Source organism: Lemur catta, chromosome 6, assembly GCF_020740605.2.
Source record: "Lemur catta isolate mLemCat1 chromosome 6, mLemCat1.pri, whole genome shotgun sequence".
NCBI classification, from domain to species: domain Eukaryota; kingdom Metazoa; phylum Chordata; class Mammalia; order Primates; family Lemuridae; genus Lemur; species Lemur catta.
In genome coordinates, this window is record NC_059133.1 from 56,568,533 (window position 1) to 56,595,498 (window position 26,966).

The window sequence follows — 26,966 nt, forward strand, 5'->3', positions numbered from 1 at the left end:
ATGTTTAGATTCTAAGGACTGAACAGAAGAAAGTTCTTAGCAGATTATCAAATTTATTTTATCAAAGTGTTTTATCAGACTGTTTCACTGATTCAGGAGTTTAGTTCACCTTAAGTCTTGATTGTTTTGTTTTGTTTGTTTGGCAGAAATACAGAAGAAGTGGAAAGGAAAAATAACTGATTTTCTTGGGAATTCCTGGATGCGTTACTACACAAATATCTGTATATGTAAGGATGATCTGTTAATCATTATTTAAGATAAGATACATTTTTTTGAGGAGCCATTTTTTGTTACAATTCCCAGCCTAACATTCTATTTAATAAATCAGATTAAACTACTACATTTAAAAAAATGACAATCATTTAAAAACACAGAAAGGCTCCATACAATAGACATTATTTCTGTAATTGTATTGATCCTAGATTGTTACTGAGCTGCCCTTCTATAAATCTAGAGTACATGGTTGATAATTTTCATAATGCTGACCCCAAGGTGCTATAAGATCTGACAGACCAGCTGCCTCATCAAGAAATATGAAACTGCATTTTAGATGGCTTTGGTACTAGGTGTATCTTACTGTTTTCTGAGTTTGCTGGATATAACAAGATATAAATTCTTTAGACTTTAATAATATCAGCCTTAAGAAACAAAGTTAATGAAAACAGAGTCTAAAAGACCTAGTCAAATCATTAGATTGTCATTTGTTAATCCCTATTTTAAAGTTAAAATAATTTTTAGCCTGGGTTTAAAAAATCCACATATATTAAAGAAAAATTCACCCTCAAACTTAATATTAAGATAGAACAATTATTATTTATATCTTTCTATATAAAATGAAAGTAAACTATGGCAGGGATATGTAGGGGCAACTTCTATAACAGTAAAATTTATTCTATAACTTCTTTATTATAGCATACATCTTAATTTTCAAAGAAGAAATAAATAAGACATCAAGAAATAAAAATTTCAATTAGCTGGATAACTAAAAATATATAGAAAAAATTAGCTGGGCATGGTGGTGCATGCCTGTAGTCCCAGCTACTCAGGAGGGTGAGGCAGAAGCATTGCTTGAGCCCAGGAGTTTGAGGTTGCCATGAGCTAGGCTGATGCCACGGCCCTCTAGCCCGGGCAACAGAGTGAGAACCTGTCTCAAAAAAAAAGAAATAAAAATTTCAAAGCCCATACTTAGGGAATTCTAGAGGGTAAAAAGAGCAATCTCTCTTTTTTTATGCAGGCAAGAGCATTTAGCATAGATCCAAATAACTGATTCTATCAAAATGTCTTGTGGTAACGATAAGATACTCAGAAAAATCCCCACATATTTGTAAATTAAACAACAGACTTCTAAACATCCATGGGTCAAAGAGAAAATCACAAGGGAAATTAGAAAATATTTTCAGTGAATGATAATGCAAACTCAATATATCAAGATTTATGGGATTAAGGTAAACCAATGGTTAGAGGAAATTTTATAGCTTTAAATGCTTATATTAGAAAATAAAAAATACATAAAAATCAGTGCTCTAAGTTTCCACCTTAAGAAACCAGAAAAAGATCAAATTAAACTCTAGGTAAGTAGATGAAAGAAAATAAAAATAAAAGTGGAAATTAATGAAATAGTAAATAGATAAACAATAGAGGTAACCAAAAACATCAAATGTTGGTTCTTTAGAAAGATTAGCGAAATTATAATCCCTCTAGCAAGACTGATCAAGAAACAGAAAACACAAATTATCATTTTCAGGAATGAAAAAGAAGACATCACTATAAATTCTATAGACATTAATAAGATAATAAAGATATATTGTGAATGGCTTTATGTCATTTCATCTTAGATGAAATGGACAAACTTATCAAAGTACAACTTATAAAAACTGACAGAATAAAAAATACAAAATCTTAATAGCTCATATTAATTAAAGAAATTGTAATGAAAAAAATCTGAAGAAAACTCCAGGCCTAGATAGCTTCACAAATGAATTGTATCAAATATTTAAGGAAGAAATAACACCAATCTTATACAAATTCTTTCAGAAAACAGAGGATAAGGGAATATTTCTTAATTTGTTTTATAAAAATTAACATAACCCTGACATCAAACTTGACAAAAACATTACAAGAAAGAAAATAAGATACCAGTATCTCTAAAGAACAGTGATGCAAAATCCTTAACAAAATATAAGCAAATAGGATCTAGCAATATATACAAAAGATAATATATCATGACCAAGAACAGAGTTTAACCCAGCAAAGCAAGGTTAGTTAACATTAGGGATAAAGTCAAGGTCATCCATCCCATTAACAGAATAAAAAAGAAAAAGCATATGATCATCTCACAGATGCAGAAAAACATTTAACAAAATTCAACACATCTGCATAAAATCTCTCAGCAAACCACAAATGGAATATAGCAGTTTCGATCTGATAAAAGACATCTATGAAAACCTACAACCAACATCAGAGTTCTTGATGAAATATTAAATTCTTTTCCTCTAATATTGGAAACAAGGAAGAATATCTGCTTTCATCACTTCTATTCAATTTTATATCTTAAAGTCCTAGGTAGTGCAATAAAGAAAATAAATAAATAAAAGGCATAAGGATTGCAGCTGCTGTTATTCACAGAGAATATTGTATATGTAGAAAGCCCTATGGAATTTTCCCAAAAAACCTCCAAACCTAATAGAAACAATATGTTCATTTATCAAGGTCATAGGATGCAAGGTCAATATAAAAAAATCAACTGTGTTTCTATATTCTGGCATCAAATACTTGAAAAATAAAAAGTTAAAAATTATACCTTTTACTATAGCATCAAAAAAAATCAAATACCTAGGAATAAATCTAATGAAAGATATGCAAGACCTACCCCTCCGCCAAACTATACAAGTTTGTTGAGAGAAGCTTAAAAAGACCTAAATAAATGAAGAATTATACCACAGTCATAGACTGTAAGATTTATTATAATTAAGATGCTCACCTTCCCCAGACTGATCTGTAGAGTCAGTGCAATCCCTACCAAAATTCTAGGCTTTTTGAAAGAAACTGACAAGATGATTCTACAATTTATAAGGACATGCAAAGGCTCTAGAATAATTTTTTTTTTTTGAGACAGAGTCTCACTCTGTTGCCCTGGGTAGAGTGCAGTGGCATCACGGTAGCTTACTGCAACTTCAAACTTCTGGGTTCAAGCAATCCTGCTGCAGCCTCCTTAGTAGCTGGACAATAGGCCTGTGCCATGACTAATTTTTCTATTTTTAGTAGAGATGGGGTCTCCCTCTTGCTAAGCGTGGTGTCAAACTCCTGAGCTCAAGCAACTGTCCCACTTTGGCCTCCCAGAGTGCTAGGATTATAGGTGTGAGCCACTGTGCCTGGCCTACAATAATCTTTTAAAAAGATCTAGAATACCAAAATAATCTCTTGAAACATTATCTAATAATCTTTAAAAATATTTTTTGTTCAGAGTGTTTATGCTATTTCATTTCAAGAATATTAAGTTATAATAATCAAGACAAACGTATATCGGCATAAGCACAGACAAACAGATCAAGGGAAAAAAAGAACAGAGTTCAGAAACAGACCCACACATATACATCAATCGATTTCAACCAAGGCTCCAAGTCAATTCAACAGAGAAAGAAAAGTCTTTTTAACAAATGGTGCTAAAAGACTGGATATTCATTCAGGTTGACCCCTATCTCATTTGACATAGAAACTTAATTTCAGATTGATGAGAAATAAATGTAAAGCTCAGAACCATGAAGCTTATAGACATAAAATATCTCCATGCCCTTGCAGGTAGGTAAAGAGTTCTTGAACAGGATGTCAAAAACAGTATCATAGAAGAAAAAAATTGTTACATTGGACTTCATCAAAATTAAAAATTTAAATATCTGATAAAGGACTTGTATCCAAAACATATAAAAAACAAATCAATAATAAAAAAGATAAACAACTCAGTTAAAAATGAGCAAAAGATTTAAATAAACAATTCACTAAAGAAGACATATAAGAAGCCAATAAGCACAGGAAAAGATGCTCATCATCATTAGTCATCAGGGAAATGCAAATTAAAGGCACAATGAGATAACATTTCATACCCATTAAAATGCTAAAATCAAAGACAACACCAAATGCTGGCTAGGATGTCAAGCAACAGAACCCTAAGACATTGTTGGTGGGATAAAAAAACAAAAACAAAAAACGGTGTAACTATTCTGGAGAACTGTTTGGCAATTTCTTATAAAGTTAAACACATTTACCATATGACCCAGGAATTTCACTGTGATGTATTTATCCAATATAAATGAAAACATTTATCTACAAAAGAGGTGTACAATAATGCCCATAGTAAGCATATTCACACTAGCTGCAAATTGGAAGCAACCTGAATACCCATCAACTGGAGAGAATGGATAAACAAATTGGGGTATATTTACACAATGAAATACTACTCAACAATAACAAGAAATGAACTACTGATAAAATAACATGAATGTATCTCAAAAACAAAAGTATCTTGAGTGCAAGAAGCCAAATAAAAAATATATAATGTATAAGTTCACACATATGAAAGAAAACTAATCTACAGGGATACAAGTCAGAAGTGGTTGCCTGGAGTGGAGGGAACTGACTAGAAAGAGGTAGGAGGGTACTTTTTGGGAGAGTCTTGTGGTAATGAAGAGTTTAGGGGACAATCCTCAACTGGTCAGAGAGCTTCTCTACCCTATTTATGCATAACTTGGGTGAGGGTTACCAGATGTGCTACTGCAATTTGATTATGCAGTGGAATTCTCTGAGGAGGAATATGGAATGCAGAGTGTGTAACTATGTATAAAATGTTACCTTATTGTGGAAATAAACAAAGATGGACCAAATGAGAAGAGGAAAGGCTATTTATCAAGGGAGTCAGCTATCTTCACTGCCACTTGTGGCAGGCAGAGGAGTGGAAAGGCTTCAGGTGTGCCCTACTAGAGGCTGTTGGCATGGGGAAGCATTGGAGGCTAGCTAGAAGCGGGGCATCCCATGTGATTAGTTACAGGTGCATATTTGGCTTTTTCTGGTTGGACCTAAGTTAGAAATGGGAATGAAAATTAGGGAAGTAGTCAGTTATTAATCAAGTCCTGGCCATTTGGGGACTATTGTTATGGAAGTTATTATTTAGCTTCCTGGATTATCTCTAGAGATAGAAATCTAGCTTCCTGGATTGTTTATTACAGGTAAGGGGGTTGGTTTCTTGGGCAGGTTGTGGGTCAAAGTTCTATCTTTATTCAACTATTCATTGTCCCTTTGTAGATGCAATCTCTTCGTAGTCAACAAATCAGACTGATTTATGGAGAGTCAGAGAGCAAACATATATTCACTACTGTTAACTACCCAAGATGACATAAACTAAAATTACCTATGAAGCAGATCACTTAAAAGTGCTAAGAATGAGTAGAGGCTAAGATAGTGTCCAAAAAGTAACACAGTTTTTACTACTAAGGAAATTAAAATTAGGGTACACAGAGTACCAAAATGGGTAGGCAGTCCCTCTTCCCTTGGTGAGGTTTTGAAAGCCAGAATTAAAAGACCAGGTTCTTGGCTATTCTGTTTTTTTCTTTTGCCATTAAAAAAACTGAGATAAAATGCACATAATATAAAATTCATTTTAACCATTTTACAGTGTAGAATTCAGCGGCTTAAAAGTATATTCACAATGTTGAACAACCATCACCACTATCAAATTCCAGAACATTTCCATCACACCAAGGGGAAACATAGTACCTGTTAGCTGTCACTCACAATTCCCCCTTTTGCCTGGCTCCTCACAACCAATAACCTGATTTCTGTCTCTGTGGATTTGCCTCTTGTAGACATTTCCTATAAATGGAATCTGGCTTCTTTCACTGAGCATAATGTTTTCAAGGTTCATCCATGTTGAACCTTGCATTTATCAATATTTCATTCCTTTTTATGGCTGAATAATATTCCATTGTAGGAATGTAAAACATTGTGTTTATTCCTTAGTTGATAGGCATTTGAGTTGTTTCTACTTTGGAGCTATTGTGAATAATGATTTTATGAATATTCATGTACAAGTTTTTGTGTGACCATATGTTTTCAATTCTCTTGGGTATATACCTTGGAGTAGAATTGCTGGGTCATATGTTAACTATATATCTAATTTTCGAGGAACTGCCAAACTATTTTCCAAAGTGGCTGCACTATCTTATTTTCTTAATGGCAATGTTGGCTATGGTTTCTTGTGTCAGAGCACAAACTGAAGGGAAGAAAACCTGGAACAGACTCTCTCCCAGGTAAACCAGCTACATACTCAGCTTCCAGCTAGAATTCCTCTTGGGCTGGGGTGAGACGTACCTCTGCTATGGGCTCAGCTGCTCAACTGTCATCACATGGGAGTGGGGGCTTCATCCTTCAGCCATGCTGAGACCCAAGGCCCAGAGGAAAAACCACATGCCCTTTCCTATCTCTTCAGGTTTTCTTGTTTCTATTTTTTTGTTTTGTTTTGTTTGTAAATGGTAGTGTATGGTTTTTTGTTTTGTTTCATGTTGTTGGGGAGTGGGGAGGAGAATTAACCGTTCAAAGTCGGGAGCCTCTGCCTGTTTTGAATTCAGCCTGTAATGAGCCTTGAAGCAAAACTGTCAGTAACAGAGAAAGCAACTGAGAACCTTAAGTAAGTTCTTTGAAAGTTAAACTCAGTACAAATTTGTTTGATTTCTGTTAACCCAAATGCAAAGTTTATTAGGGCATTTAGCCACTGACTTCCAATCTCCAAAATTGTAGCAATCCTCTCAAAGAGATATCCTACAACATCTGCAGATGGCAGATTCTGCACACATTTGTATAGATTTGCCCAAGGAAGGTCAACGTGTTATTGATTCTAAATTGCTTTCCATAGAAATACATAACTGGAAATTAATCAGTCAGTTACCTTTCTTGGAACTAAAATTGACAGCATTTTGTAAGTGTCCTTGGAACCTAGCCATTAATCAATCCCCTATTCAAGCTTTTCTTAACTTTTTGTAGTGTTTTGCTTTAAAATAATTGTACAATAATTCCTCCTTCTCAAACAAAGGATCTTTAGAATCTTAGAAGGAGCCAAATCAAGCAATTCAGTACTGTCTACTCCTCAGGGTTAAAAAGGCCAAGAAACTAGAAGCAAAGGATTGGAAATTGGCTTTCTGAACACCAAGAACAGGCCACATGATATGCTTCACATTTTATGTATGTTGTCATGTTTAATCTTCACAATAGCCCCCTAACAGAGATCATTTTATCTTTTTTACAGAAAAGAAAATGGGGTTAGAGAGGCTAATTTCATAGGATCACATCAGTAAATAAAGAACTTGGGCTTTTGAGTTAGTATAGTATAATGGCTAACGGCTAAAGCTGTGGCGTGAGATTGCTTGAATTCAAATCCTAACTCTACTGTTTACTGTGCAATCTTGGACAAGTTACTTTATTCTTCTAAGCCTTGGATTCCTCCTGAGTAAAATGCAGAGAATAGCAGTATCTATCTCATAAGGTGAGGGCTGTGAGCGTTCATTAAGTGAGACAAAGCTTGTATACTTGCAAGCTACCTCAACATGATTTCTGAGTTACATGTGATTTCTTCATTGCCAGGGCACCTGCTTTATGAGTGAAGAGCAACAATTCTCACCTGCTTTCCCAGCTCAGCGCTGGAGACACAGGGAAAAGTCCCTTTATTCTCTGCTTCGGCAAAAAGCAAGTGAAAATTCCCAAGCTATCAAAAAATCATTACCACTCACTTACAACTGAATAACTAATGAAGATGTGAAATAGTTTTTGATGAGACTCTAATGCGGTGATGTCTGGATGCCTTTTTTTCTTATGGCCTAGTATATTTCTTAATTTGAGCCTGATGAAAAAAATACAGATATGGCATTGTTTACACATGAATATTGTGTGACACCAGCTTACAGACCATTAGTGACTCCTATACTATTCTATGAATAATGAGTATATATAACTGAAAACATTCTAATAGTTCAGGTTAATCTTTGGCTATGGATGCATCCAAAATGTTTGACAGTGAGAATCACTATATCCTAGCCCAAAGAGTTATTAATTTTCATCTGGCCTGGCCTGCCAGATGAGCAATTAATACCTCTTAAATTTTATAATATTAACTTAATATATAAGTATTAATATATTGTGTCCAGTTAAGATAAATGATTGTTTCCCCCACTTTTTGAAGAAACTAATATTTAAGCTGTCAGGAAATTCTTTTTAGCATCAAGGAGACCTTGGTTTAAGTTCCACTTCCCTAAGTCACTAAATATTTCCTTGAGACTCATCTGTTAATAGGATAAAACCCCCTACTGAATAGGCTGGTTATAAGAATTAAATGAGATCATGTATATAAAGTACTTGGCAAAGTATAAGGAGTCAATATTTGGTAGCTATAATTATTGTGCCCATTATAGAAAACTGGAAAGGGCAGAAAAGTGTAAGGAAGAAAAAAAGTCACCAATAATTTCTCCTTAAAGGCAACTACTATTAACTTTTAGCCAGCTCTCTTTTTTCTCCATGTAATTGTCTTTACATAGATTTGATATCACACCACAGTAACTATATGCATCCTGTTTTACTTGTTTTGTTCTTTTGGCCTATTAATGTAACAGGCATTTACCTATACTATTAACAGGTATATGACATAACAGCTTCTTAATGGCTTCTAATAAAATAAGATAAAACAAATAGCTTTTCCTAGTTATGAAGCCCTTGGGAATGATACAGTCTTGTCTACCTCATCTTCCTGCCACTTTGGGATCTGACCTCTTGGCTTTGGGAACCCTTAAGTCTGTCTCCACCATTACTTGGGGCCACAGGAGAGAATCCCCTCAGTGCTTACAGGGCACTGGGTATGCAGGCCCCCCAAAATCTCAAGGTGGAGCTCCGCAGACCACAGTGTAACGTGGCACAGAAAGCCTTACACTGCACAGCCATGCTCAACTGACTCTGAAATTTTTCTCCCACACAGTACAACAGAAGCTGCTAAAAAAGCAAAAACAAAACCCCCAAACCTGATCATCTGCCTTAAGCTGAAGTTCAAGCTCCTTCTTTCTGGACACCTACCTTCTCTTCAGAGAAAAAGCAAACTGTATTATTTGGCTTAAATATTTTTTAAAACTGCTGGGACGTCAAAATTTGATTTGGTTCCAAACATTTGAATTGCCCCATCTGTAATGACCATGATGACCTGACCCATCCTCATTCTCCACTGACATTATCTCTTGTTTTTTCAGAAAATATAATTATCTCACTGGGAAGCCCCAAATTTACCCCTAGACACAGAATTAGTGAAAAAATCAAATAAAAATCACATGTGAAGATAATTATCTACAACATTCATTTTGGCCAACTCTCTGGTCTTGGGGAAACTTTGGAGCCACTGTTTATTATTATTGTTATTATTATTATTATTTTTTTGAGACACAGTCTCCCTCTGTTGCCCTGGCTAGAGTGCAGTGACACAATCTAGCTCACTGCACCTCCAACTCCTGGGCTCAATCAATCCTCCTGCCTTGGCCTCCTAGAGTGCTAGGATTACAGGTGTGAGTCACTGCACCTAGCCTGTTTATTATTATTATTATTATTGTTCCTATAGCAGTTGATCTTAAATAAACAGGACTCCAGAAGAGCAGTGGCCAAGTGACTATGCAGAGAAGACATTAAAATTAACTGGGAAACAGAAGATTAGGGTTTCTGAAGGGTCTACTATTCTGGCTCTACCACTGATGAGCTAGCTGTACCACCTAAAGGAACACAAATTCGTTGAGCCTGCTCCCCATCACAAAAACAGGAATAGTAATTTTCACTTTGTCAGCCTTACATAATTTTACTCAGAAGAAATTAAATAATTCAAGTAAAAGTAATTTGTAGCTTAGAAAAAGCAATACAAACATACAGGGGAAAATATTTTGCTTTTAAATAAAAGGGCAGGAAGAAATGAGATAATCTCAAACACATACAAACTGTCTTTTGAAAATTTTATATGTACAGTCAATAACTGCCCTAAAATGCTAAAAACAGATCGTTCTGAAAAATTTCACCCATGATTGTCCAGTTTTCCTCCACACATGCATCATGCTAATTAAAGGTTTGGCTATCTTCATGCTGTGTTAGAGGAAACCGAAATGTTAGAACAAAATAGACTGACATGCTATCTCAAGGAGCTTGTATCAGCTAAGGAGGGATTCAGGAAAGTTAAGGAATTAGAGGTAGGAAGGATTGGGATCACTGAGGTTATAAGAATTTAAAACTTAAAAAAAAAGATATAAACAGCTTAGAATTTAAAGAAATGTTAAGAGATGGCTTTTCCCAAAGAGGGGCACCATTATTCAACCCCCTAGACAAGTGATTTCATGAAGCTATTATATGCAACTCCTCCAGAATCTGACATCTGATTACATTTAAAATTCATCTTTGCTTCCCTTTTCCTTCCTCCCCCATACACCATGTGTTCTTGCCCCAACCTCCCACTTTTTCCTCCTTTGATTTATTTCCATTTCAATCCCCTTTAAAAGCCTGGGTCCAGTAACCTCTCCTTGCCTGGCTCTCCTGGAACATAACCACCCACCCTGACATGTATGAACATTCCTCTTTGGAAAAATCATACTTTGTTTTTGCAAAGGAGACTTAGAAAATTATTCAAAACTATATTACTTTTTTAAAATAGAAAGAATAAAATCTTTAAATTCCAAGCTGTTTCCCTAGGAGGGGAGAGGAAGTGGGGGAAGAGAAGCAATGGTAGTTTCAAACCCGCTCAGACTTGGTCATTGGTGGTGGCACGGTGGCATTCTCATTCCATCCGGGCAGGCTCCGCTGGCCAGGGACATTCAGTCAAAGCAGGTGGGGAGGGAAACACGGGCGGACAGACTTGCAAAGGGGGAGAGAAGGAAAAAGGTAAAATAAAGGAAGGAGCTTAACGAGGGGAGGAGAGGCAGAAACAAGGAAGGAAGATGAGGGAAATGGAATAAAGGAAAGGAGAAAACAGGGCGAGTAACGGGAGGGCTGAGGAGAGAAACAGAAACGGCCGGGGTGTTAACGAGAGAAGGGGCCAGAGAGACCCAGTAGAACGGGCAGACCAGGGAAGAGGGGAAGGGAGCGGGAGAGACTGCCATGCCTAGCCTCTATCTATTTGTGTACTTCCTTACACTGTCCTCGGTAGCTGCCTTATCTATTTTCACCTCTGGCAGGAGCCGCCCGATGTGGGAGCCGGGGCCGATGAGGGACACCACGCCGTTGCAGTCCACCGTGCTGTTGCGCTTCACGCTGCGCCGCAGGCTGGGGAAGATGCGCGAGGAGCGGCTGCCCTGGCTGTAGCCGCTGTAGCCGCTGTAGCTGCTGCGGCGCTCGCGGGCCCGGATGGGGATGAACAGGGAGTCCCGGCGGCCCTCGCTCTCCTCCACCGTGCTGTGCTCGTCGTCCGCGAACTCGTTCTCCGAGCCCGGGTCTCGGAACCGCCCAGGACCGCGGAAACTGAAGATGCTGCTTTTGCTGTTGTGGCGGGAGAGGAAGGGCGAGCCTGGGATGCTGAGCAGGGACTGCAGGGGCAGGGGGAAGAGAGAGGAGAGAGGGCATGAGACCAGCGTGGACCCTACAGGCTGAGCAAACATTAGGCTAGGCTTCCCCGGCAAGGCCCCACCCTTGCAGCCTGGGTACCAGAACACGTTTCTAGAAAGTACGCCTGGCTGTTGACTACTAGCGTTCATCACGCACTATTACACACTTACCCTTCCCCGTACACTTGAGATATACCTGTGTTTGGCTAGTTAAGGATTCAAAAATGCCACTCACTGTTCACTCATGCATCCATAGATGCTTTTATCTCACGTTCTGTGTAACATCCGCAGGGAAGCACATCACTGTGTGTGCATCTTATTATGGGCTCACAGGGAGTGTGCCTTTAACTTACTGAACTAAGTCTCTATCCCACACTTGGCAAAAAGAGAGAATTTTAAAAGTGCCCATATCATTTGCCATTCTCTCCATGAGTATATTTCTTGGAGATAGAATATTATTCCAACAGTTCTCTTCAAGCTTTTTAGTTCAGTTGAAAATTATGTATGGCCTCTTCCACCTCATTTTAAAGTCAACATAAAATTTTTTTCACCAAAAGTTTAAATAGTTGTAAACTCTATAATTCCCAGTTTAAACAGCTGTAAATTATATAATTCCCAGTAATGACATTTTTAAATAAACCTCTTCTTTACCACTTGGATATTTTTTCTGATTTCTTTTTCTCCTTCAACTCATACTTTCATTACATGTTCCCTAGAGAAATTTATGTAAATGTATATTTTTTATGTTTTAATGTAGTTTATTGATCACCCTTGAATGTTTCTCTGCAATAAAAAATTATAAACTGTATTTAATATTTAAAAATTTTCCTGTGACCATGATTCTCTAAGAAATTTTAAAAATTCTCCCAGATTTTCTATTATAATTCCTATGAATACAGTTGACCAAGCTACATAAATTTATTACACATTTTATAAGCAATAAGCTTAAAAGTGACAATTTTATTAAAATGCATTTCTTAATGAGATAGATTTCATCAGTTGGTGCTTAAATATTTGTTGACAGTATTACTTATTATTAGAATGAGACATGACTCCAAATCAATCCCTTCCTTTTTACTGATAGATTTTAAGTGCTGAGAAACGTTATTCATATAAATATTATCTTGGAATGGAAAAACTTTGTTATGCCAATGTCAGTTAATTCTTTGAACTCTCTCCAAATTATATGCCAAAAATCACATGGTAAGCTATAAGCAAAATTTGTTTTAATGATCTACTGGCTGACAAATTAGGTCTTTCAATTTTGTTAAAGGCAAAGAACTGAAAATGCAACTTGCCAAAGGATTTGTTACCTAATTATTAGAAGGATGCCTTTTCTTGATTTCTGAGGATGCCAAAAGGCTTTATTATTTATTAATATTTATATGGGTTATTCTTACATGAGTTACTTTTACCTAAAGGAACCTGTTTAACACAACAGAAGGTTGGAATAATCGAAATATTGTTAATTCTTTACATCATTGCCAACACTTATTTTTTAATATGATTTTATCTTATCATATGCCTTAAATATATTTGTCAAAACCTTAAAGCAACAGATTTAGCTCATTTATGAGAATGTCCACCACATGACCTAATTAGCAAAGTGAGTCCTCAATGTCAAAGCAATTGACCAAATCAGACTATTTTCATTTTAAAAAAGTATGACCTCGTTTTTCATTTTTAATGAATGTATTAATATGTACTCCAGGGACAACCATCCCACTCCTGAACTTACAAACATCTCGACAACCCGATTATAACTCTGTTTCACTCCTAACAGAAATATAAAAGAGATAAGTTCAGAAAGCCTTACAATGGAATTAAGGTTCTTGGATTAAAGAAAACTTTGTAGACACTAACATTTTCAATTGTCTTTTTGTTTGGCATCCCAAAGATTTTTATACCTTAAGGCAATGCACCACTTAAGATCTGGGGTGACAGAGATATGCCTTCCTTTTGTCAACTGGGAAGAGGGAGACTGAAAAGGAAAGTAGGAAAGAAGTGGTGCAACTTTGGATCACAGAGCTGATCTCACGCACAGGTGTATGTAGGTTAAAGATCCAGAACTGGGTTTCTTAAAACTGTGCTGGGAAAGTCTTCAAGTACCCCAAGGGGATACAACCCCAGTTTGAAGACCACTGCTCTAAGGGAAAGAAACTGACAAATGACTAACCTTAAACAATCTTCCTTGCTACCCTGTGATATTTAGTTTGCCTCACTGTGACTTTGAACTTTCAAAATAATTTTTACCTGTGAAATTTTTGCCTTAGAGTTCAGGTGTTAAACCGCTAATAAATTGCACTTCTTCATGGGCTGAGACTATGCTATGTCAGTACAATGCATACATTATATGCACTAAAGAAACCTTTTCTGATAATTTTTTTTTTTTAAAGGGATGGTGTCTTGCTCCAAGGAGTGCAGTGAGTGGTGTGATCATAGCTCACTGCAGCCTCAAACTCCTAGGCTCAAGCCATCCTCCTGCTTCAGCCTCCCAAATAGCTGGGACTACAAATGTATGCCACTGCACCTGGCTACTTTAAAAAAAAAAAATTTGTAGAGATAGGGTCTCACTATGGTGTTCAGACTGGTCTTGAATTCCTGGCCTCAAGTGATCCTCCTGCCTTGGCCTCCCAAAGTGTTGGGATTACAGGCATGAGCAGCCCACCATGCCTGGCTTGGTAATACTTTTGATCATAATACTATGGGTCTCCTCTTTAATCTTTCTGCCCTACATTTTTGTTGACCAGAATTCCATTCCTGGTTCTATACTCCAGTTCCTGTCTCTTCTTCTAATGTACATAGGCCCTGTCCTTAGATTGGTGCATTTTCTTTAGATAATTCTAGTTCCATCATATTCCATTCTCTCACCTGTGTCTTTTACTTGTTGTGTATTCTTTTCCTGTCTTGGCTTCAAGCAACTTACAAACTTCTGAGACAATAAATGCATTTCATCACTGGGGACCACATCAAGAAGACCACCAATCACAGATCGTTTTACATAACTGTCCTTGTTGAGTACATGCCATATGGTATATCTAGGCCTCTAGAAAAGAGGATGCAACATCTCTGATCACGCTGACTTACTCTGTTCTACCCCATCCTTGTATCATAGAGAAGAAGCTGCATTAGACTCCAGAATGTTGACTGGGCTTTGTATATGAGTAGATGTTGTCACTGTACGTTACAAGGGCACATACATGCCCAGCTCTTATGCTTTCCTCTTCCATGTTGTTTGATTGGTAAACTTACTATTCCTCTTCTTACATACACATTTGGGCACCCCCATTAAATCATCGATTCATTCCCCTGAACCAGTTCTAAACCAAGTGTGATTCACGAACCAATGCTAGTACATAAGTTGTTATTGGTTCACAACAAGACAAGTACAGAAACCGAGAGAAGCATTTAGAAACTTGTATAGCAATCAGACATTAGTTATAGTCATAACATCTAAGAATATGATAATTTTTATAGAAATTCATTGTTATCATATTTTACAACAGTATTAGTTCATGAAGAATTGGAAAAAATAGAAACTAGTCCTTTACCACAGACATTTGAGAAATACGGCTCTTAACAACATTGCTGTGTCTTAAAATGTACCTGGGATTTTGTTTTAATCATATAATATAGAGGCAACTGCCTCTGAAAGAAGAGTTTATTACATTAGTTCCCAAGAGAAATGGGCATGTCTTGCCACAGAGGGCCACGCGGGGTTAGTGTCAGGGTTGGTCAGGAGGCAGAAGGAGTGAGGGGGAAATTGTGGCCCAGAGCCTTATTGTGTGGTTTCCCTGGGGAGCAATAGGTGAGGCAGGGAAGGCAAGTTTAAGACTGAATAATTTGAATTAATTTCAGAGGGCTCTGGGCTATAGAGGCTGTACATAGTTGTCCAGAACCTGGTCCTGAGGTGATTTAGGGGAAATACTGGCTTGGTAAGTGAATTAGACAAAGGAGGAGGTTGGGGATTTGGGGTATGGATTGCTTGATTTGTATGTGAAAGGTAACACAGAACACTGAGGTTCAGGGCATGAGCCTAAATATTAATAACTTGTGCCTTGGGTGCATATAACTTCTTTGGGGGCTTCACTGGAGAGAAACATGACCAGGAAAAGACAGGACTCAGGCACTCCTGGGCTCCTTTGCTGAATCCCACAGTATTTTTGGTTGTGTCCTGGCCTGGCTAAGGGTGATGCTTACTTTGTAGAATGACCTAAGGAGGTTTCCCTCCTCCTCAATTTTTTGGAATAGTTTTATTAGGATTGGTACTGGTTCTTCTTTGTAAGTCTGGTAGAATTCAGTTGTGAATCCATCTGGTCCTGGGCTTTTTTTGATTGGGCACAAACTAATGGAAAAACATCCCATGCTCATGGATTCTAAGAATCAATATTGTTAAAATGACCATATTCCCCAAAGCAATCTACGGATTCAATACCAATGTCATTTTTCACAGAATTAGAAAAAATAATCCTAAAATTCACATGAAACCAAAAAACAGCCAGAATAGCAAAAGCAATCCTAAGCAAAAAGAACAAATCTGGAGGCATCACATTACCTGACTACAAATTATACTACAAGGCTACAGTAACCAAAACAGCATGGTACTGGTATAAAAACAGACACATAGTTCAATGGAACAGAATAGACAACCCAGAGATAAAGCCACATACCTACAACCAACTGATCTTAGACAAAGCAGCCAAAAACATATACTGCAGAAAAGACACCTTATTTGATAAATGGTGCTGGGAAAATTGGATAGCCACATGCAGAAGAATGAAACTGGACCCGTATCTCTCACCATATACAAAAATTGACTCAACATAGATTAAAGACTTAAATGTATCACCTGAAACTAAAAATTCTAGGGGAAAGAAAAAAACTAGGAAAAATTCTTCTGGACATCCTAGGCAAAGAATTTATGACCAAGACCTCAAAAGCAAATCTAACAAAAACCAAAACAGTCAAATGGGACTTAATTAAACTAAAAATTTTCTGCTCAACAAAAGAATCCACAGAGCAAATAGACAACCCAAAGAATGGGAGAAAATATTCACAAACTATGCATCCAATGAATGACTATTATCCAGAATCTATAAGAAACTCAAACAACAAGAAAAAAAACCAAATAACCCCTTTAAAAATTTGGCAAAGTACATGAACAGACATTTTTCAAAAGAAGACATACAAATGGCCAACAAACATATGAAAAAATGGTCAACATCACTAATCATCAAAGAAATTCAAATTACAAGCACAATGAGATACCATCTTACACCAGTCAGAATGGCCATTATTAAAAACTCAAAAAACCATAGATGTTGGTGAGGGTGCAGAGAAAAGGGAACACTTGTACACTGTTGGTGGGAATGTAAATTACTACAACCTCTACAGAAAATAGTATGGAGATTTCTCAAAAAGCTAAAACTAGAACTACTATTTGACCCAGCAATCCCACAACTGGGTAACTACCCAAAGGAAAAGAAACCATTCTGTCAAAAAGATACCAGGACTTGTATGCTTATGACAGCACTATTCACAACGGCAAAGATATGCAATCAACCTAAGGGTCCATCAACTGATGACTGGATAAAGAAAATGTAGGGGTGTGTGTGTGTGTGTGTATGTATGCATATGTGTGTGTGTATTCCACACAACATGGAATACTACTCAACCATAAACAAGAATGAAATCATGTCTTTTGCAGCAACATGGATAGAACTGGAAGCCACTATCATTAACTGAAATAACTCATAATCAGAAAGTCAAATACCACATGTTCTCACTTGTGAGAGATAAATGGACATAGAGAGTGGAATAACAAACACTGGAGACTCAGAAGGGCAGGAGGGCAGGAGAAGGGCATGGGATGAGAAATTACCTAATCGGTACTACATACACTGATTGGGTGAGGGTTACACAAAAAGTCAACTTAACCACTATGCAAAAACATCCATATAACAAATCTGTACATGCACTCCCTAAATCTATAAAAATAAACAAATAAATAAATCCATATCACTCTTAACACCATTACTCCATGTCCTAAGAATGGCATTCAAGACCCTCCCAGCTTTGACTCTAATTTACTTACTCTCTTTTATCTTTCACTGTTTGCCCTCATATACCCTACCATGCAGCCACCCTGCCTTCAGGTCTTTATTTTCTCTATTTCCGGTGCACACTCCATTTTCAGCTGGGGAAATCCTCTCCATTTTCCATGGTCCAGCCCTTCTGTTCCTTCCTCTACTGACTTCCTTAATCCTTCCATAGCACCCTTTCAGAGTACTTACATGCCACTTTTCACAATAGTGCTTTATATACATGTTCTATCTCTCCTTCTTAAGCAACTATGAACTCCTTAAGTGCACAGTGGCTGATTCATCTTTCTAGCTCCTGAAGTGCTTTGTATATACACAGTAAATACAATGTTTAACTTAATTAACATGTGTTTATTTAGGTTATTAAGTATGAAATGTCCAATTTCCTTAAGTACTAAGTTAGACAGTTGATATCTCTGACATTTCACTTTGACACTTCTTGTTTTATTTTTATTGTGAAGGTACATCCTCATTCTTTCAAATGCATGGTTTGGCTTCTGATTATCTTTCAAATTTTTTTTAAGCAATTTTTGTGAAACCATGGATAAGTAAAAAATTTGTGTTATTTTCAAATATGAGTTCCATCTTGGAACCAATGAAGCACAGACAGGTCGAAATATGAACAAAATGTTTGGGAAGGATGTGGCTAATGAACACACAGTACCTCGATGTTTTGAGAAGTTCTGTTTTGGTGATTTTAATCTTGAAAACGAGCCACGTGGGTGACCTGAGACCAAGGTTGATAATGATAAACTGTAGTGGAAGTGAATCCATCTCAACCTATGTGTGAATTAGTGGCTAGGTTTGACGTTACTACCTCAACAATATCGGACCATTTGAAACAAATGAGCAAGGTAAAGAAGCTGAATAGACGGGTACCGCATGAATTAAATGAGCATCAGAAGAGAAATTGTCTCGAAGCTTGCCTTTCTTTGTTGTCATGACATAAAGGTGAACCATTTCTACACCATATTGTTACATGTCATAAAAATGGATTATTTTTGACAATCACAAGTATTCGGCACAATAGCTGGATAAAGATGAAGTCCCTAAACACAGTCCAAAACTAAATATTCATCAAAAAAATCTAATGGTGTCTGGTGATCCAGCGCTGTATTATCCACTACAGCTTCATGAAACTTGGTCAATTGATTACATTGGATGTCTACTGCAATCAATTGGATGAAATGATGAGGATGCTTGCGATGAAGCAGCCAAGATTGGTCAATAGAGATAGGCCAATCCTCTTGCAAGACAATGCTGACCACATGTCACCCAAACAATGCTGCTCAAACTACAGAGGCTGGACTTGGAAACTCTCTGTCATCCACTGTATTCACCAGACCTTGCACCAACCGACTATCACTTCTGCCAGGTTTTGGACCACTTCTTGCAAGGAAAAATATTTAATGCTCAACAAGCTGTGGAAATGCCTTTTGCGATTTCATCGCCACTCACTCTCCAAGCTTCTTCGCTGCTGGCAAAAACAAGCTATTGTTAAGATGGCAAAATTGTGTTGATAGTTTAGGTACATACTGTGATTAATTGTACTGCTTCTTGTTTGAGATATAATAAACTAAACTTTTGATTCAAAATGAGATGTTTCATATTTAATAATCTAATAGGTTATATATTACAAATTGGTCACCCATTTTAGTGTTGTCCCATACCTGCACTGGGTCACTGCTTTGTTTCTCACAGAAAGTTAAATTGGACGGAATTCACGATTTTGCATTAGGCCAATGTTGGGGGCTGACACTACCTGGTAGATTAGGTCTCACATTAGGACTGAGATTTTATTTATCTGACAATAAAATTTAATTTTATTTAATGAAATACCTATTGAGTGCTAAGTGATACAGATATAGTAATGAATAAGACATACAACACAGTTTCTGCCCTCTTGGAACTTGTAGCACAGCAGAAAATATTATATGCTACATAAGATCTGATACATCAGGCTATTCTTTACCTTATTGAAAGTGGTAAGGATGATAGGAAGGTGATAAAGAAGATAATAATCAATTCAGTCATCTATGAACAGTTAAAAATCACGATCCTGAAATAATATATAAAATAAGGAACTAATTTACCTATTGTTCTTTAATTCCTTGTTTCACTTTTGACAAAAGAGTTGACTCTGCAATGAATGTGAAAGGTGAAAAGATGACTTGCCCTATTTCTCCTTGTACCCAGTACCCAATTCTGATCTAGCCCATTCCCTGAGGTGCCACATCCCAAAGGCAGCAGCACCAAGCCCTCCCCAGTCTCAGCTTCCCTGTACTGGAGCGTTTCAGTGATGACTCAGGACCCATGGCTCTGTTAACTCCCAGGATCCAGTCTAGTTTAAGAGATGGATAGGCCTTACTTCCTGTTTTCAAAATCTTCCTGTCAATCAACCAGGAACTTCTGGACCTTTTCAGGCAGTCTCATCACATTAACTAAAAATATGACCTTAGTTCTAGACGTTTGCTTGGGAGAATGACTCTGGGATGTTCTGGATTTGAGGGAATGGACTTCACATTCCACAGAAAAATTATCTGTGGGGATTTCAGGGCATTCATGTCAGCTGTCTGTCAAGATGAGGCTTACAATGACTAGGATGTTTGCAATGTGACACATGATTGAGGTTAAGCATTCTACTTCCATGTCATATTTCACTTTTTCTTTCTAATACAGCAGTGGTTCTTAAAGTATGGTCTAGGGACCCCAGGGGTCCCTGAGACCCTTTTAAGGGAAGCTCATGAGATCAAAACTATTTCATAATAATATGAAGATGATATCTGCCTTCATTGCTCTCATTTTCTCACAAGCTTACAGTGGACACTGTGAACCTGACAGCTTTGTAATATTTAAATACTTTTCTGATGAGATCGGTGGTAACAATGAATATGATTGCTTAATATTGTGTGTCGGTATTTGGAAGATCTACATAACTTAGTGACTCAAAATTTCCCAAATGATCAACACATGATGCTACAAATTATTCATAGGTTAAAGATCTATGGTGCAAAACAGAGAAAAAGAGTTTATTATAAGAGAGTATGAAGTTACTGATATATAAATAGTTTCAGATTCCACACTAAAACTAACCATTAAAAAAATTGTCACTGTTGTGTTTTGGAATAGCATCAAAGAGGAACATTCATAATTATCTGAAGTCTTTCACTTTCCAACTACATATCTAGACAAAACCGGATTTTCTTCACATACTTTAAGCAAAAAAACATATTGCAACCTTTTGAATGCATGCATAAGCAGGTATGATATTCCAGCTGTTTTCTATTAAACCAGAGATTAAGGAGATTAGAAGAAATGTAAGCAATACCACTTTTCTCCCTAATTATTTTATTTTGGAAAACAGTTCATTTTAATAAAAAATATATAATTTGTGTTAATCGTGGAATAGGTTTATTGTTATTATTTTTAAAGAAATTAGTAAATATTTGCAAAATTTCTTAATTATAATTTCTAATATGATAAATTAAAAGCACATTTTTGAAAAGCTCTTCAGGTCCTCAATAACTTTTCAGGATATAAAGGGGTCCTAAGATTGAAAAGCCTGTGAGAACTGCTGCAGTAGAACAATTAAAATACTTTGCAAAAATGGACTCAACTTAATAATTATAAACTGTGCTGAGCCTTAAAAATGTAGAGAAATGGGTAGGAGATGGGTGGACAGATGTCTCAAGGTGATCCCAGAAGATGCGGAAGTAAAGGAAACTGACACATTACCTGAACTATGCTCTGGGCAAACCAAAGCCACATTTATTATTAAGCCAACAGAAGAGATGACCATGTATATGTGTAGGGAAATAGAGAAGGGGTGGCTAAGAGCACAAGCTCTGGAGTGAGATGGACCTGGGTTCAAATCTTGGCTCAAACACCTACTAGCTATATAACCTTGGATAAGTTAATCTCTCTAGTTGTCAGTTTCTTCAGTTATTCTTCCAAAGAAACTGCAGGAAAGTCCTGGGACAAAGAGTATTACTACCATGTGGAGTACCTAAGCAAGTCCTGGCAGTCAGCCACAGTCTCTAGGAATCTACAATTTTTTCTACCTGGGGAAATCAGAGGAAGTGAACATTTTCATGCAAAGCAGGACATCTCAGAAGCCCAGTTTCATTTTTTGAGCTACAGAGCAATCAGTGAAACTCTGTACTAAAGCCTACAGAATAATCAGAGACCATTCAATAGCAAAGCATTAACAGCACTAAGGTATTCATTAACTAGCTCAGTGATGGCTCTCAAGACAGGGGCAGTATTACAACCAAGCTGCAATCACACTTTTCCCCAAAAGAAGCTGAACCAGGAGAAAGGTGAGGTAAAAGTTAGATAGAGATGGCCTCAGGCTGTAAAGAAGTCCCAGAAGGTGTTAAATCAGATTTCTAAAAGTCTTGCACTTATTGCCCAACAATATCTGAACGCTAGCCTTGTGCAAAAAAGCAGACCTTGACTTTAGGACCTTATCTAAGAGAGGAGATATGAACATAAATAGATATGCACATAAAAGAGAAAAAGATACCAAAAACATTGCCATAAACTACAATCCATTCTATACCTACAAACTTGCCAGCATTTCTTTAAAATGAGGCATTAAATGGCCTAAGAAGTGGATTTTGGTGGTGTTCTTTGAAATCCAAAGATACCTACCATGTGATGATATTTACAGCAATAGAATGCTCAATAATTATCCCTAAGTCCTCGTCCCTCTCTCTTAGTTTCCCCATTTATAAAAGGAAAAACTGGAGGTTTTCAATCTACTATAGGCTTACTTATTGCCATGACACTGTGTATCCAAAATAAGTAATTAGTAGAAATTACCATGCACAAATAAGAAATCCTAAAAGTTCCCTGACTCTCATTATTATTATTATTATTATTACCTACAATTATATACAATTTTTAAACAAAGATGTTTGAGTTAAATTCTGATGTTCAGATACTCAGAGGAGAAAAGTTCTTCCTGATGTTTTATAACATGAGGCTTGCTGGTGTGACATATACTTTAAGAATGCCACAGGGGATCATGCAGTGCTAGGGCTGACTTTTACATCAGAGAAGGGAGGGCAGGATTAGAGTGGAGGATGTTCCAAATATGCCAGAAATGCTTCCTCCTAGAAGAGAACAATAAGGAGCACAGAGAGGTACGACCGAGGACGCAGCCATGGCCCTGGAAAATGCAGGGCCAAAGGAGAAAATCAAAATCAAGCAGGATTAGCAAAACCAGAATTTCTTAGGCTTATTTGACCCAATGTAAAGAGTTTACCTGATTCATGATGGAAAACTTCCTCCCTATTCTGTTGTCTGGCAGCCGAAAGCCCTTCCTCCTCATACCATCTTCTGATTCTGACTTAAACACCTTCTCAGGATCCCCCTTCTCCTCTCCTTCAGAAAGTTCCTTTTGCTTCCTCTTCTTTCTCCTGTTACGTCTTTCCTTGGCACTCTTTGAACTGAGTTTAGAAAGTTCAGACGAGCTCCGAGGAGAGCCCCCTCCTTCTTCACCTTCTTCCTCTATGGCATCTTCTGAGACGGTTCCGGCTGAAGTGGCCATGGCTGCAGCCTAGAATAGGAGGCACAGGAACAGACCAGATCAGGAGCATGTAACTAGAGCCACCCAAAGCCAACCAGTTAGTACAGAGCACTTCCTTCCCACAGACAGAGAAAGGAGGAAGCAAACCCAGCCTGTTAGAGGAGGGTGCCAAGCTGTGCCCAGGGCCTGGCTGCCTCTACATTCTAGTTGAATTTATATTCTGGCAAACAGCCCTAAGTGATCAGAACAGAACCCAGTGGTGAGAACTTTGGGATTTATTTTCCTGATTATCTCAAACAAGAACTTGCTCGCCTCCTTGGTACCAGAGGATCCCTTCTGAGCAAGTCTGAAAATGAATGTTAAGAAACTATATTACGGGCCCAGCGACGTAAAAATACGTGTATATTTGGATGAGGATTAGAAAGTTAAGTGTTAGGGTGACGGGATCACAAGTGTTTTCCAAATTTTACTTTAATATTTTGCCTGTATCTTCTTTTTAATTAGAAACAATACTTTTTATAATTACAGGGATCCTAATGTTTTCTCAACAAAATGCTATGCTTATGGGAAGCACTATACAAACTGCTTTGGTCACTTTTTTCTTTCCAGTCATCATTAGCAGTTAAACACTTTACAGCTCAGAAATTCAGCAACTGTTCATATTAACAAGCAATGTAGCCACTAAGACAAATGAAATAATTGGATCAACCATCTGCAGTTGTTACTTGGGTTACTGTAATCAGATTAATGACCTCTATTTGAAACTGTGCCCAGAAAAGATCAATTGCAGTGGCAATCAGATGGGGCCTTAGTCACCGTGATCAGGTGGGATGTAAAGAATTCATCACCAACCTGTGCCTCTTCCTGTTGCTTTTTAAGTTGCTCCAACATTGCTTTGAACTCAGCCTCTTTTTGCTCTGCCTCTTCCAGTGTTGCCTGATTCTGCTCTTCATAAGCCATGGCCACCACAGCCAAGATCAAGTTCACCAGATAGAAAGAACCCACAAAGATGACCAAAACGAAGAAGATCATGTATGTTTTCCCAGCTGCTCGTAAGGTCTGCAAAGACAAAGACCATTTTCTGAGTTACCTGCATTAAATGAACCGGGCTGAAAACCACTTGTGGGCCTAGTTTCTCTGCAGGGGCACTGTTTGCATTTTGAACACTAAAATGGCAGTGGTATGTATCTCCCATCCATTGGAACAAAAAAAATCTCCTCCCATTTCCAAATATTCCCTACATACTTCTTTCATAGAAAAATGCTTGCTTTTTTTTTAAAGGAAAAAAATGCTCTGGGCTAAAAATTGTATTTGACTTTGTTGGCTGATTCTAAAACAAGTATAAAGAAAAGAATGTAAGACTTTAGCTCATTTATCTACTGGTCCTCAAAGAGTATTAACAGAAAAATTTCAACTTTGAAATCCAATCCAAGTCACAGAAGTCCCCATCTTGAGTGACACCCTACCTTATCCTTTTGCAATAGAATGGGTTTTAAAAGAGGGATATGACAATATGACATAAACGATAGTGGTAAGGAAAAAAATAGGAAAGAGGATCCTAGGCCTGTTCTTTTCACTAAACCGTGAGCAAATGGACATCAAAGAGCAAATAGGTTTTAGGTTATGTATATACCAGCCACTATTACTGAATTTCCACTTTTATTCTTTCAACCACAAATATTTAATGCAACTTAGCATCAATCACAAATATTTCACGAGAAAGATACAAACCTGAGGGAACTCTAGGCTGTCTAACAGAAAAGAATTCAGGGCTTTGAACTAGAAGTTTCCCTTAAAGAGGTTCCTTCATGCATGAAGAGGACATGTTTCTTATTCTCAAAGTAACTGGCATCACCTAATGCCAGAGTCAAAGACAAAACAATGACTTCTCATAAAATTTCTATGCTGGAAGACCCTTAGCACCACCTACACTAACTTCTCCATCACAACTCGCAAAGTTATATGACTTGTCCTCAGTCACCAGTGTAGCCCAACGGAATGGCGCTGACCTTATTTCTGTACAGCCTGCTTGAACAAGTCCAAATGTGTTATGAATCTCAAAAATTTTGATACATTTAGATTCCAAGGTCCTTGTGGATAGAAATCCCCATCTTTACAATGTCTAGTATAGTGCCTTGTACAAAGAGGCATCTAATATTTTTTAAACAGATATCCTAAGCCCACAAATCCAAAAGGAGACATGCTGCAGATAGTGATATAATAGGAAGTAGGTAGAGATGGTAGATTCCCAGGCCAGGAAAGAGGCTGTCAAAGCTTTAAGCTTCTATAATTATACATGACTGAGTACTCAAGAAACAGGGATGATTCCCTAGCAAGTAAATTCGAGAGGCAGAGGAGAGGGAGAGGAGAGGGAGAGGAGAGGGAGAGGGAGAGGAGAGGGAGAGGAGAGGGAGAGGGAGAGGGAGAGGAGAGGGAGAGGGAGAGGAGAGGAGAGGGAGAGGGAGAGGAGAGGAGAGGGAGAGGGAGAGGAGAGGGAGAGGGAGAGGGAGAGGGAGAGGAGGGAGAGGGGGAGGAGAGGGAGAGGGAGAGGGAGAGGAGAGGGAGAGGAGAGGGAGAGGGAGAGGAGAGGGAGAGGAGAGGGAGAGGAGAGGGAGAGGAGAGGGAGAGGGAGAGGAGAGGAAGAGGGAGAGGAGAGGGAGAGGAGAGGGAGAGGGAGAGGAGAGGGAGAGGAGAGGGAGAGGAGAGGGAGAGGGAGAGGAGAGGGAGAGGGAGAGGAGAGGAGAGGGAGAGGAGAGGGAGAGGAGAGGGAGAGGAGAGGGAGAGGGAGAGGAGAGGAAGAGGGGAGAGGAGAGGGAGAGGAGAGGGAGAGGAGAGGAGAGGGAGAGGGAGAGGAGAGGGAGAGGAGAGGGAGAGGGAGAGGGAGAGGAGAGGGAGAGGGAGAGGGAGAGGAGAGGGAGAGGGAGAGGAGAGGGAGAGGAGAGGGAGAGGAGAGGAAGAGGGAGAGGAGAGGAAGAGGGAGAGGAGAGGGAGAGGGAGAGGAGAGGGAGAGGAGAGGAGAGGGAGAGGAGAGGAAGAGGGAGAGGAGAGGAGAGGAGAGGGAGAGGAGAGGAGAGGGAGAGGGAGAGGAGAGGGAGAGGAGAGGAGAGGGAGAGGGAGAGGAGAGGGAGAGGAGAGGGAGAGGGAGAGGAGAGGGAGAGGGAGAGGAGAGGGAGAGGAGAGGAGAGGGAGAGGAGAGGGAGAGGAGAGGAGAGGAGAGGGAGAGGAGAGGGAGAGGGAGAGGAGAGGAGAGGGAGAGGAGAGGAAGAGGGAGAGGAGAGGAGAGGGAGAGAGGAGAGGAGAGGAGAGGAGAGGGAAGGAGAGGAGAGGAGAGGAGAGGGAGAGGGAGAGGAAGAGGGAGAGGAAGAGGGAGAGGAGAGGAGAGGAGAGGGAGAGGGAGAGGGAGAGGGAGAGGAGAGGGAGAGGGAGAGGAGAGGGAGAGGGAGAGGGAGAGGGAGAGGGAGAGGAGAGGGAGAGGAGAGGGAGAGGGAGAGAGAGGAGAGGGAGAGGGAGAGGGAGAGGAGAGGTGAGAGGGAGAGGAGAGGGAGAGGGAGAGGGAGAGGAGAGGAAGAGGGAGAGGAGAGGGGAGAGGAGAGGGGAGAGGGAGAGGGAGAGGAGAGGAGGAGGAGAGGGAGAGGAGAGGGAGAGGGAGAGGGAGAGGGAGAGGAGAGGAGAGGGAGAGGGAGAGGGAGAGGGAGAGGGAGAGGAGAGGGAGAGGGAGGAGGGGAGAGGGAGAGGGGAGAG

General features: G+C 38.7%; 1 protein-coding gene across 1 annotated transcript in view; it reads right to left on the reverse strand.

Annotated features, from left to right (window-relative positions):
* Window positions 1-26,966, reverse strand: part of SCN8A (sodium voltage-gated channel alpha subunit 8) — a 122,153-nt gene that overhangs the window by 56,855 nt on the left and 38,332 nt on the right. The window contains 3 exon segments of the mRNA XM_045554882.1: window positions 11,217-11,573; window positions 22,962-23,255; window positions 24,078-24,284. Of these exon segments, the coding sequence (XP_045410838.1) occupies window positions 11,217-11,573; window positions 22,962-23,255; window positions 24,078-24,284 (858 nt within the window).